This window comes from Tripterygium wilfordii, chromosome 14 (assembly GCF_013401445.1).
Source record: "Tripterygium wilfordii isolate XIE 37 chromosome 14, ASM1340144v1, whole genome shotgun sequence".
Taxonomy (NCBI): Eukaryota; Viridiplantae; Streptophyta; class Magnoliopsida; order Celastrales; family Celastraceae; genus Tripterygium; species Tripterygium wilfordii.
This window is the reverse complement of record NC_052245.1, coordinates 3,424,142-3,436,843: the sequence shown is the minus strand read 5'-3', so window position 1 is coordinate 3,436,843 and position 12,702 is coordinate 3,424,142. Positions and strand designations below refer to the sequence as shown.

The following is a 12,702-nucleotide window of genomic DNA, read 5'->3' as shown; positions in this document are numbered from 1 at the left end:
GTAGATAAGCCTAAAATTACATATTGTCATAATAAATTATATTTTCACTTCTAATAATACCTCCCTCCCCAACCACCTTCTTGGGAAAATGTAAAAACAACAATGTTCTCAAACATCACATTAATTAGTTTAAGAAGAAATAGTCGAAGTGATCTCACAACAGATAAATCTAGTATAAGGAGTGTCTATCAAAATTTTCGAACCACGGGAGAACAGGGGAAGCATCTCGAAATGGTCTAAACCACAAGGAGGATCTCGACAAAAAAAAATAAAAAAAAGTGGCAAGTTTTAACGGTCTAGTTGGGAAGAATTTTATCGATCTTCCATTTTTTTATCCTGCAAAAAAGAAGGGCGGAGAAAAGTTCATCCAGATGGTATCTTATTCTTATATAGATCTTTTCTGGCGGGTCTCGGCCCAAAGTATTGATATACGGGCCATCTAGTCATGAAGAAGGAACAAAGGCAGGACAAGATTGGACCAAATGCTGGGCCGAGGCTCCCTCTAATACAACTCTGCAGCACGAACTGATGGGCCTGAGATCCATCCCAAGCCCTAATGAAACAGTGGATGCATAAAGGCCCATTGTTTATAGATGTGAATGTCCCATCCCATCTAGTTCATCAATGGTTCAATAATTCAATGTCCATCCATCTTGTTTTCGATTAGGCACACACAGCTCTCAACTTTCTTACAGGAACGTCAAATTCAGTCCAACAGAACATCAGGTGTTGATGATATGTGTTAACATGCCTAGATGATTCCAATTCCTAATCATCAACAACATGTATTTTTGAAATAAAATATCTCATAGTAACTTCGTAGTTAAACGTATTTTTGTGAGAACATTATTGAGATGAATGACTTTTTGGAAAAGCAAAATAATAGGTGCTCGATGTATGAATCTGGTCAAACATTGAAACATCAAATCTTCAATCCAACGGATCAATAAACTCAAATCAAACTAAAGACAGACACACAAAAGTAAAAGAAAACAAACCCATTTACAACACAATTCCTACATAACACCAATATTACAACTTACATGGAGTTGATATTTGATACCAACTAATTAAGTGAAGAATAAACAGCCCACCCAAAAAAGAAAAAGAAAAGAAAGCAAAGAAGTTCACTATCTACTAAGAAGAGGAAACCATCTTTCTTGGAAGTAAGACTGGTAAGAGATCATGAAAAGGAGAAGAACAAGCATAAGCCCAACTCCCCATGGAGTCCCTCCAGCTCTATGGAGTGAATCTCTCTCTGGTAATGGAATCAAGTAAGAGAATCTCCCTCTCTCATCACTTGAAATCCAGTGGACAACCAACAGAAGCACCAAAGGAGACACTATGAGAAAAATCTTCACTTGATCAAATATGCTCTCCAAAACAGGCTCATAGTTTATGTACCATGACAGCCCAACAAACATTAGAAGTGTTAGCAGGAAGAAACACAAGTGCAAAGGCAATGGTTGCTGCTGTTGTTGGTGGCTTGACTGATGAGAGGAAGAACTATCCATGATTCCTTGAAGACAGATTGCTTTGATTTTCTTGAAGATTTGGTATATTGTGTTTGTTAGTAATTCTTGAAGTTGTGATGAAGATGGTGTTTATATAGAGAGATTAATGGTCAATTTATTAGTGGGTTTTGTGTAGAACTTTGATTAAAGATTGTTGCTTTTTCAAAATCCAGCTAAGGATACTTCCAAAGGGCAGGTGGGATTTTGAATGGCTAAGATTCATTCAATAAAAGGTGGACCTGTGTGGTGCTGCCACGTATCACCGACTATAGACCAGATTTTGAGGTAACCCATGACTAATTTAAGACAATAGATTGTGCCAATCAAAAAGGGATTAAACAATACAAAATTGAAAACTTAAGATGGTTTGGTCGGTCACAGACTGTGCCCAAAATGGGTCTCTTCCCCAATCCCAATTAAAGATTTAAATATTAAAAGTTATAGTTAATTGGGTGATGACATCTCTAAATGGAAATTGATTGATTTATATAAAAAGAGTGACCGGACACTCTTTTTTTAACCGAGGAACCATTCAATCCAACATGCCTTTTCGATAGTTGAGTGCGCATAAACTTTGGTTCTTTAGAATAGCTCGCACTACGCTGACGATAGGTAAGACTAGGACGACCCATGTAGGAAGGAACTCAAAAATGGGACAAACTCATGGAATCGGGATTCCACAATAAAATATCATAATTGGTTGGTTTGAACTTTCGATCTCGAGCTGTGTATGCCTTAAATCCGAAGAGATAACCCGAGATATTGGCAAGTGATTGAGACTTGAGAGAGTGGGCACCTAGCCTCATGCGTCCCACCATTGAAGCTGCACCTCACTAACCTAACTTTAGGGTTTTAAATATAAAAGATCCATCTTGGGATTCTACTGCTGCTTTACAGTGACATGATTTGCATGTGGTAGCTGAGTCACTCCTGAATAATGAAATCACCTTAGCTGAGTCATCTGTAGTGCACTAATTTTTAAAACCTTAGTGTGCAAGTATTTTCAGGCATAGATAGGGGGTGATGAAGGCTTGAATGGCTCAATCATTGTACGGAAAATTAATTTTAAAGAAGAAAGAAGGGAAGGAAAAGGTCCCACAAGATCTGAACTATATATATTCATGGCAGGACTAAAGCCGCAGAAAGTGTGTCCACATTATTGGAGGTTAGGTGCAGTTGCATCATAACATATGACTTCTGCGCATTTGAGATGCTTATCTATGACATGATTATAGCAAACAAGTGTTTTGTGCAAACTGATTAATGTTATAATGGGCTTGTTCTCTTGGGCCTGGAAGTTTTACTATGTTAGAAGATTTGGGCTTGTATTCTTGAACTAGATCCACTTCTTGTGGGCTTTAATGGCCTAAAATCATTTCTTATGCCTCCCGGCCCAACCCAGTTTTGCAGGATGTTGTATTGTTGTTGCCCTTCACAACCGGTTCTTAGGATATGTGAATCGTCTTAATAAAACACTTTGAAAAGTCATGGGCTGTCAAACATGGTATCTCCTATCCGTCATTGATATGATTTATAAGTAAATATTCAATCACTCTGAACTAAGAAGGATAAAACCATGTGTGCCTTAGATCTAGCGGATAGTACTTCTTCAAGTTGTTTGAGTTGGATTTATTATACAAACACGGAAAACACACTAGAAGCACGTTTTCTGATGGCAACATTGGCTTAGTAGAAGTTTTGTAAATGCAATGGCATTCAAGTGCTTGAATGATTTGGGATTTAATCTTTTATTTCCCTCTTTCTTGTTTCTTGTTTTTTTTTTTAAAAAAAAGTGCTTGAATGATGTAATGAGGTTTGTGAGATGACCTTAGGCTAGGTATGAGTTCACAAAAGCCAAAAGGGTATAATTGTTGTGGGCATTGACGGGGTTGGTGAAAGTGGCGCACTATGCTAGTGCTGCTGCTATTCATCAACCTACAATCTTCCATTTCTTTACACATCTTCTCCTGTTTTTACATAAATATATATTGTCTTGCAACTTCATGATCATCAATCCCTCTTCCTTTGCCTCCAATGTGTTTGAACATAAGAATATTTGGTCCAAACTAATCAAGTAGCTAGCTACACCTTTAACTTTTAGATTTATCAATACATACATGTATATATATATATATATACACATAAAAATATGCACAACATCATAATTTCACTTTATCTCCTATCATCAATCCCTGCTTGACACATTATACAATCTACTTGATCACCCTCTTCTCACCTACTCCCCCCCAAAGTCCATAAATAAATTGGGTTCATACCCTTCTCTGTTTCATATCTATTTCCACAGCCAATTCATTCAACTACACAAATGGGGAGTTTCTCATCAGGACAACCACTGCCAGTACTACTAGTGTTAGTGTTAGTGTCAAGTATTCATGTTGACATTTCAATGGCAGATTCAAGCAAAGACAGGGAGGAGTGTGCAGACCAACTGGTGGGACTGGCCACATGTCTGCCTTATGTTGGTGGTGAAGCAAAATCTCCAACACCAGACTGTTGCAGTGGTCTCAAGCAAGTTCTGAAGAGCAACAAGAAGTGCTTGTGTGTTGTTATCAGAGACAGGAATGTTCCTGAACTGGGTCTCAATATCAATGCCACTCTTGCTTTAGGACTCCCTACTGCTTGCCACACATCTGCCAATGTTTCCAAGTGCCCCGGTAAGCAGTAACATGGATAATGCAACTTTCGGTCATCGAAATAGTTGATCGGGTCCAACTTAGTCAACAAATGTTTAAACTTTTTAACATGAGAATCCAAAGTTAAAATTGTTCCAATATGCACACTCACTCGACAGATTTTCAATTATTTCGATTGTTCGATCAACTTTACTTGATCTGTAATGTTTGTGGTTTGTTTGTTTGATTGATATGTGCAGAACTTCTACACTTGCCTCCCAACTCACCAGAAGCGCAAGTGTTCTATCAACTCTCAAATGGTTCAAATCATACTAACATTAGTCCGGCTATTAGTCCGACCGGAGAAGGAGCAAGCTCTAGTACAATTCCTCGACCGGAGAGTACTGGACATTGTTACAGAAATGGCAGATGGTTTTGGTTAGACATTGTTGTTGGTGGGGTTTTATTTCTGTGCTTCATGAATAATTCTAGTTACTTGTTCATGTAAAATTTAACTACTTTTACCTGAGATGTGCTCTGGCTCTTCTGGGAGCTTTATTTGCCAGATTTGATTGACATAATAAATCTGTGTCTTATAGAGAAACACTTCTTCTTTGTTTCATGATTTCAGATTTCTTATTTTTAATCCTTGTGGTAGTAAGTAGTAACTAATATGAGACACTCGAGCGACTATTTGGAGTGATAAAGATGATGTGTATTACCCTGATGACCAGGGTTTGAATCCCCCTTCCTACCTCTTTTTAAAAAAATAAATTAATATGAGAAGTTGAAAGTTGAAACCTTGAATAATCTCATTGGGCTGGCTGGAACAGACTCAAGGTCCACCAGAACTTTTGGGCCTTGGACTAGGTCTTGGCTCACTCCAGTTTGGGCTGGGTGGAAGCCCTTAATACTCAAGGCCCAAGAGAAATTTGGGCCATGGGCTTTAGTTTGGGCTTCCTAGCAACAAAAGCCTGACCAGTTCTTATATTTCATTATTTTGCACCATTTTATTTATTTATAAAGGTGATCTCAAAATGACCGTTTACTTTTGGATGTTCAATATGATATAAATTCGAACGGTTAGATCTACGCTCACAGGTCAAATAACTGAATCCTTGCGTAGTGGTAGAAATATATTTTATTATTGAAATCCTTCTAAACATAGTAATGTCATATATATATATATACTCAAAAAAAAAAATATGTATGTATGTATATTCATTTCCAACAAAAAAATTTTAGAAACATGAATAAATTATTTTGGTAAGAATATATTTTATTATAGAAATCCTTCTAAGCATAGTAATGTCATATATGATATATATATTCATTTCCAACAAAACAAATTTAGAAACATGAATAAATTATTTTGGTAAGAATATATTTTATTATAGAAATCCTTCTAAACATAGTAATGTCATGTATGATATATATATATATATATATTCATTTCCAACAAAACAAATTTAGAAACATGAATAAATTATTTTGGTAAGAATATATTATATTATTGAAATCTTTCTAAACATAGTAACCTCATATGTTTATGTGGAACAATAATTTCACCTTCTTGATCCCTAGTGCAATATGGGCCATCAAGCTTAAATCCTTTCACCAAGTATAAAAAGCTTCTCATCGAGTCTTCATCACCTGTGATAAGAGCAAGTCAGTAGATCTGGTGGCCACGGTGGTGATCGAGGAAGTCCGACGCTCAAGTCAGTCTTGAATATCAAGTGTGAGTGTTTTTTATAAACAGAGAGTCTCATACCTTGCGTTACCTTTTCCTATTTATAGTCTAAACTCTCATCATTCTCCTTAACTCAAGGGATTAATTATTCCCTTAATAATTGATTGTGGATTTATCTCATGCAATTAGGGTTGAGGCTAGATATGTTAGGGTGGTCGATCCTTGCATTGGTCGTAGGATCATGACCGATCTCCTGCACTAGTCGTGACATCATGCGGTTGATCCCATGTTTTACTCGTTCTTTGCATGTCATGTGTCTTGACCCCATTGGTTCCTAGGAGACCTTTTGTCTTATGATTTTACTCCCATTGATTCATTATTTTTTATCTCCTCATTCTTCTGATCATATCATGGCTGCCCCAGAATGATTTCGGAAGAAATTCTATCCCTCCTTTTGAGTACAAAAAAAAATTCATTTCCAACGAAACAAAACATGAATAAATTATTTTAAAAGAAATGTCAAATGCTAAAAAAAAACTTGTTAAGCATTTTAATTAAATAATAATAAAGGTAGGGGGAAAATATTCCTAGTAACACTAACATCAATGAAAACACTTCATCCACCCAACTATCAAGAACAAGAAGACTGACAGTTGATAGAAGTGGGACCCCCTCGTGCGTTGCTTCGTTGAAATTTGTATGTTTTTGTTGGGAACTTTCGTCACGCAACAGCCGCACTGCACTCCAGTCCGCTCTTGAGGTGATATCCAATCTTGCCAATTGACAATTTTACCCTGTTTTTGGTATTGAAAAAGCGTTGGTTTTGCTGGCGGTGGAGTGTTGGACTAAAAACTAAAAAGCAAACCTCCATAAAAATCGAATCTTTGGAAAAAAAATGAAAAATATTAAGGAAACTCAGAAGAGAACAAAGTAACCGCTTTGGCTGCCTTTTGCTTTTATATTTGATGGTATGAATATTCATTCAAATATCAATGTTGTATCCGTCCAATATTCACAATTGAGTTTGTCACAATAGTTTCGTGTTCTTACTTTTTGGTGGGTTGTGGCGTCTGGGTTTCCCAACAACATCCTTCTGCAGAAGAATGGGAAGCTATCGCTGATGGGTTGTTTGCGTCTTCGCTTCTTCGGTTTGTAATTTTGTATTTGATTGATAATTAGGTCAATAACTCTCTTAATCTCCATGTTTTCGTGATTTCTTCTGTTTCACGTTTCCCCTTCTACCGTTCTACGATTCCCAGTTCTCACTTCTTCTATTTTCATGATTGAATTGATGAATTATGACAATTTTGTGATTCAAGTTACTAATTTTTGTGGTGGGTTGGCGTTTTTTTTCTTTCCCCTTTTTTGACGATGCTTTTCTTCTTCCTTGCACACACTCTGTTTGATTATTGGCAACTGGCAAAAACACTGGACGTTTATTAAGTCTATTCAAATACACTGGACGATTATTAGGCATTTCTGGTTAATTTGATTGTTTGGTGGTACCTTTGTTTGGTTATCTCAAGGTTCAACTGCTAATTTGCAGGTTCTCGGTGGTCAAGAACTGTAGTTTTAGAAATGTGTTAAAGCTGTTTTAAAATTGAGCCTCATCTGTTCTAATGAGTGACATTGAAGATGAGGATGCACTTTCTAAGCCTCTTGGAAGATGGTCTATCTTCTATTACAGTGTGGGGCATATGCTGAATGACATCACTGCTGCTTGCTGGTTTACTTATATCTTATTGTTCTTGACAGATATTGGACTGTCCCCAAGGTGATCATTTTGTCATAGAGTTGGCAATAATTATACCCGAATGATGTATCATGTTCATGATATGTACTCATACCATGTCATCTCTGCTGCTTGTTGGTTTTCTTGGCTCTTACTATTCTTGATAGGGATGCTGCTGTGGTGATGCTTGCTGGACAAGTAGCTGATGGATTTGCGACTGTGTTTACTGGTGAACTGGTATTATTCACTGTAACCTCATTTGTACAATTAGACATGACTAGCCATTTCAAATTGAGAACACGCTGATATAGTATAAGCTTGACCATTGTTTCTCTCGCTTGATTGGTGATGTCTTTTTTGGCCCATCCTTTCCCATGCATCAATTATGCATTCAATATGTTTTACATTAACTCGTAAGGGGGAAAACTTGTTATGGACACATTCATGAGTCTGTCATCCAAAGTGATTCAAGTTAATGGGATCACCACCTTAAGGTCAACAAGTTCTTGTGCAATTATTCACTTTATCCAAGTTGTTTGTTATGTTACTATGAATGGTGATTCGTAGATTGGAAAGGCTTAAGTATTAGTGAGCTGTTCTATCCTACTAAGCAGAACTGTCATGAAAAGAAATAAAAGGAAAATTAGAAATCAGGAAAGGAGGGAAAAGAAGGTTTTCTGCTTCTGGGTTGGTGTCTTGTCTGCTATCCCAGTCCATACTTCCTTCACAAAATTCTTTGTACAATTTGCTGTTGTTTTTGTTCAGAACTATCTTAAGGTTTTGCTTTATATTTGACCTTAACGTTTGATGTATGATACTGGCAAGTGTACTTGTAAATTTGTTTCAGAGTTTTAGTTTCTGGTGATTCTGTTTCCTAGATATGAACTAACAGAATATGCAGCTTGTGCTCCATTTCACTTTTGAGTTGCTCATTACTTGCGAGGCATAATTTGTCTTATGAATTGTTTTACCTTATAGATAGACAGGTTTGGACATTTCAAAATATGGCATGGTGCAGGATCTATGTTGGTTGCCATTTCATTTTCTTCAGTTTTCGGAGTTTGCATACCTTGTAAAGTTTTAGCGACCTGTTCGTCTATGGTGCAAATTATCTCATACAGCACGTCTGCTGCAATTTTCAACGTGGGTTGGGCTGCCTCTCAAGTTTCACACATGTAATGAACTTGATGCTTCATATTTGTCAGTTTAAAGTTTGTTTAGTTTAAGTATTTTCTTAATCCTTTCCTCTGCTTGATAGAAATACTGAACTCGGTTTAATATATACTACATTCTTCGAATAATTAGATTGACAAGCACACCTTTTTCTTTTTTTTTTCCTTTTGTGTTTCCATTGCATTCTGGCTCTTGTCTCTGTTCCTTGATTTTCGATATCTTATATAATGCAATGTGATAGTCAGATTATGGCCAAGACAATTAAGAAATACTGGATGAAAGTTTTTAAAGCAGCACACACTGATGTTAGACCTTGGAGAAATCACCCTTATTCTTTTTATTGCCTTCTTGAAGGTCCATGGTGAATTGCATCACACTGAACTCAACAAGCCGGGTGGCAATGACTAGCTGTCGCAATGCTTTTACAATGGTCAACTTCTCTGCCTATTGCTGGGTGTATGGGTTTTGATCGTTGCTTGGCATTATCGAGGGGTAGTCACTCTTTTTTGACTCAAATGTTTTGCAGGTTGCCAACCTCGGCCTTTATGCAATTGCTTTCATTGTATTTGGTGTAAGAGAAGCAAGAACTCACACCGACATTGAAAATCAGGTATTTGAACATAATCTGTTTCTTGAATTTGATCTTTAGAATGTCCTCTGGGAGCAATTATTAAATTGATCTCAAATGAGCAGTATCGCTGGATTGCATACTCTTCAATATTTATTGGATGCTGCTTTGTGGTCATATTTCAGCTCGGCACTAAAGAACCAAGGTATGCTAAATATGTTTTTTTTTTTGCTATAAGGAGTTTGTTAGATTACGTTAATTATGCCATGGTTATGGGTACTTCATGTTTTAGATGAAAGGAAGGAAACTATCTTACTTAGAAGGAAAAATGTTGATAGATCTATGTAAAAATGCTACATGTAGCACAGAATCTCAACATATGCGCAGACAAATACACATACATATGTATGTGAATGTAGAACAATCGAGCTGTTTCAATCTCTCCTTACAGGACCCTATGAAAAATTCAATTGTCACTCTTTTCTCATGGCTTGTGACAATGATTATTTTTTTTCTTGTAGATTGATGAATGGCATAAAAGGAAGTTGTCGTGAAAGGATCTCATGGACTTTTTGGTTCAAGAAAGTTTTGTACTACCAAGTTGCTCTTGTTTACCTTATCACCAGACTAGTTCAAAATGTTTCACAGGTCAGCTGTATTGCTTTCCTTGCTTTGTATTCTTTTGTTGCGAATTGCTTCTGATATCATCCTCCCCCTTTAAGGAATTGGACTTCTGCATACATATAGCTAGGGAACATATGTTGCTTGAAAAAATTGTTCATTCACTTGAGCCGAAATTCCTTTTTGCGAATGATTTTCCTGGAATTTTTTTTAAAAGATTATGTGCCCAGAGAAAATGGGAATTCGATTTGCGGCGGATTGACATCTGATCGAAGTTGTTCTTACATCAAATTGGTTCTTTTTGTGCAGGCGTATCTTGCGTTCTATATTATTAATGAGCTGCAATTGGTTCAATCAGCAAAGGCTTTGGTAGCTACGCAAAACTTGTCCGGATTGTTTTTCTCCCATTCATTGGAAGATGAATCCCATGCTAATTATATTTTCTTATTAATGGTTTAGGTCCCTGCCATGATCTACATTTGCAGCTTTATTGTATCTGTCATCATGCAGGTTTCTCCTATAATTCTTGTTTGTTATACAAAATTTATCGTGTGATATGCATATGCTAATTTGCTCTTCTTGACAAGTAACTATTAGATATCCACATTGTAGGAGTTGTCATGGACTGGCCAACGCCTGAAGGTTTATTATTCTGCTGGTGGCATTATTTGGATATTTTGTGGTGCAGGGATCCTTCTTCTACCTAGAAGCTTGAGTGGTTTCATGTATGTAATATCGATGTTTATTGGCTTGGCAAATGCTCTAATGACGGTATGATAAGAAATTCTTAACTTATCATTTTTTTTCCTTTGGTTGATGAAATGCAAAATTTCTACTATATAAAAACAATATGTGAGTATTGTATCCATTTGATCATATTTGAGGATTGAACACCTGGTAATTTTGTTGCCGTGATTGGTGATTATAAACGATAGCGGAGCTTGGGTTTTAAAACCTATTCTTTATGAGCTCTAACATTAAGCTTTTCCCCTGCAAAAATTGATTAAAATGACGTAGGAACATATATGTGTACCAGTAAGTTGAACTAAAAGCATTGGGATTTTTATTTAATGTAAAACCTGTTCAGTGAATAAATAATTTTTGCGACTCCACTGTTCCCTTACCCTTTGTGAGCGTTAGTTTGTAATATCTCCAGTTTCGTGGTTGTGTAATTTTTGATTTTTGGATTCATATCATTGTGAACATGTGAAGGTTGAGCTTATCAAAACTCTAATGTCTGAGTGGTCTTACGCAATTTGCTTAAATAATGCAAAAGATGCTAGTCTTGACACAAATTGTCACAGGTATTCGTTGTTTGTGGAGAAAGTTTATAGCTATACCATGAAATTGGCTTTCTTAATATATGTTGACACATTTCATGTTGTAGCAAAGATTACACTATCTCCTAACTTGACGGATTTTTGACTAGTTCGATAGTAATTGCTTGCTTATAAAGCTATAAAGCTTTAGGATTTTTCCCGTCTCCAGAATCATTGCCATTGAAAATATCATAACCTAGCTTTTCCGTAGTACTTTGATTTTCAGATTTTATTAATTTCGTTTTTGATTTATTTGGATGTTGTTGTTGCTGATAAGTTTTTCTTTGAGGTCGGTGAATTATCCCAATTAGCTTCGGCTTCCCTTAATCGTGTTTATTTTCTTTTATGTGAATAACAGGTGACTGCAGTGAGCATGCAAAGTGTTCTAGTTGGTTCAAATGTCAACGGCTGCGCATTTGTTTACGGATCTTTGAGCTTCTTAGAAAAAATGTCATGTGGGTTTGCCTTATATATTCTTCAATGGTTCCAAAGTGAGTTTTCTGCCTTTGATTGATACCGAATAAGGGTCCATGGTGCAATAAATACCATTTTCACCATATTCTTAATTCATTCATACCAATTTCGAAACACGATGATCGTTGATTAAGAAAGTTTATAGCTTGGTTTGCAATACATCCATATCCTCCATAAGATGCATCTTAAGCAAAAATTCTTAGCTGACGACTATCATAGTACCTAGATGGCTCATGATTGCTTATGTGCTACTCTTACAGGTGGGCTAGAATTGACTATTAGTCACTAATAAGCTCCAGTTCCTGAGCACAAATTGTTTATCTAATGAACCTTTGCGTTTAAACTAACAGCATCCGGATCTTGCTTACCGGAAATTATAAATGATGATGTCTGCTCCTTGATATCCCGTCGTCGGTTTGTGGTTTAACATTGTTCAATGCCATTTGTTTTTTTACTGCAGGAACATCTCCGAGCGTCCACGAAACCAACTTCCAAGATACGTATATATCAGTCACAAGATATGGTATGGGACTTCTTCCGGCTTTTGCTTCTCTTGTGGGAGTAGTTGTTACTTACACAATGGAGCTCCAAAGTCATTATCCGGAGCCTTTGATGGAGTCACTTCTGGAATAGTGTTTCCAAAACAAGTCCATCAACACAGAGTGGTGGACTAACCTAAACTGAGAAGAGAGAGAGACAGAGATAGGGATAGAGATGACTATCAACAGATGAAGAAATTCCCATCTTGGGATTTTAGAGTGAAACCAACTTGTGTAGGAAGATATCATTTTAGTTCAGTTAAAATATTTGATGTATTTCATTTTCACAAGTAGTGCAAGAATAATCACGATTCCATGTACCATATTCTTGATCTTTACGTAGGTCAAAGCTCAAGGTTCGTACTTATTATTTTTTTTAAATATATGGCCACATTAAATCACTATTTTATATGGTGAATTCTGGGTCTCTTACATGCAA

General features: G+C 36.5%; 2 protein-coding genes across 5 annotated transcripts; both read left to right on the top strand.

Moving 5' to 3' along the window:
* The first annotated feature begins 3,742 nt into the window (after positions 1-3,742).
* LOC120015574 (non-specific lipid transfer protein GPI-anchored 13-like) lies at positions 3,743-4,759 on the top strand. The gene is made up of 2 exons (XM_038868061.1): positions 3,743-4,189; positions 4,408-4,759. Exons 1-2 carry the CDS (start codon positions 3,841-3,843, stop codon positions 4,653-4,655), a joined length of 597 nt encoding a protein of 198 aa, XP_038723989.1. The 5' UTR covers positions 3,743-3,840; the 3' UTR covers positions 4,656-4,759.
* Positions 4,760-6,670: 1,911 nt separating this feature from the next.
* LOC120014923 (major facilitator superfamily domain-containing protein 12) lies at positions 6,671-12,681 on the top strand. 4 transcript variants are annotated; one of them, XM_038867051.1, is made up of 13 exons: positions 6,671-6,805; positions 7,384-7,611; positions 7,737-7,806; positions 8,548-8,744; positions 9,097-9,172; positions 9,269-9,352; positions 9,436-9,515; positions 9,832-9,958; positions 10,241-10,300; positions 10,391-10,441; positions 10,544-10,702; positions 11,609-11,741; positions 12,185-12,681. In XM_038867051.1, exons 2-13 carry the CDS (start codon positions 7,457-7,459, stop codon positions 12,355-12,357), a joined length of 1,365 nt encoding a protein of 454 aa, XP_038722979.1. In that variant the 5' UTR covers positions 6,671-6,805; positions 7,384-7,456; the 3' UTR covers positions 12,358-12,681. The 4 variants fall into 4 exon arrangements, with proteins under 4 accessions (XP_038722979.1, XP_038722976.1, XP_038722978.1 ...); XM_038867048.1 differs by lacking the exon at positions 6,671-6,805 and adding an exon at positions 6,812-6,985; XM_038867050.1 differs by lacking the exon at positions 6,671-6,805 and adding an exon at positions 6,812-7,016.
* The last annotated feature ends 21 nt before the right edge of the window (positions 12,682-12,702 follow it).

Excerpts from the sequence above, each read along its gene's own strand:
- LOC120015574 (XM_038868061.1), top strand. The coding sequence starts at position 3,841 with ATGGGGAGTTTCTCATCAGGACAACCACTGCCAGTACTACTAGTGTTA. Across the intron at positions 4,190-4,407 it reads CAATGTTTCCAAGTGCCCCG|AACTTCTACACTTGCCTCCC; the intron begins GTAAGCAGTAAC and ends TGATATGTGCAG.
- LOC120014923 (XM_038867051.1), top strand. The coding sequence starts at position 7,457 with ATGAGTGACATTGAAGATGAGGATGCACTTTCTAAGCCTCTTGGAAGA. Across the intron at positions 8,745-9,096 it reads GCCTCTCAAGTTTCACACAT|GTCCATGGTGAATTGCATCA; the intron begins GTAATGAACTTG and ends GCCTTCTTGAAG. Across the intron at positions 9,959-10,240 it reads TAGTTCAAAATGTTTCACAG|GCGTATCTTGCGTTCTATAT; the intron begins GTCAGCTGTATT and ends CTTTTTGTGCAG.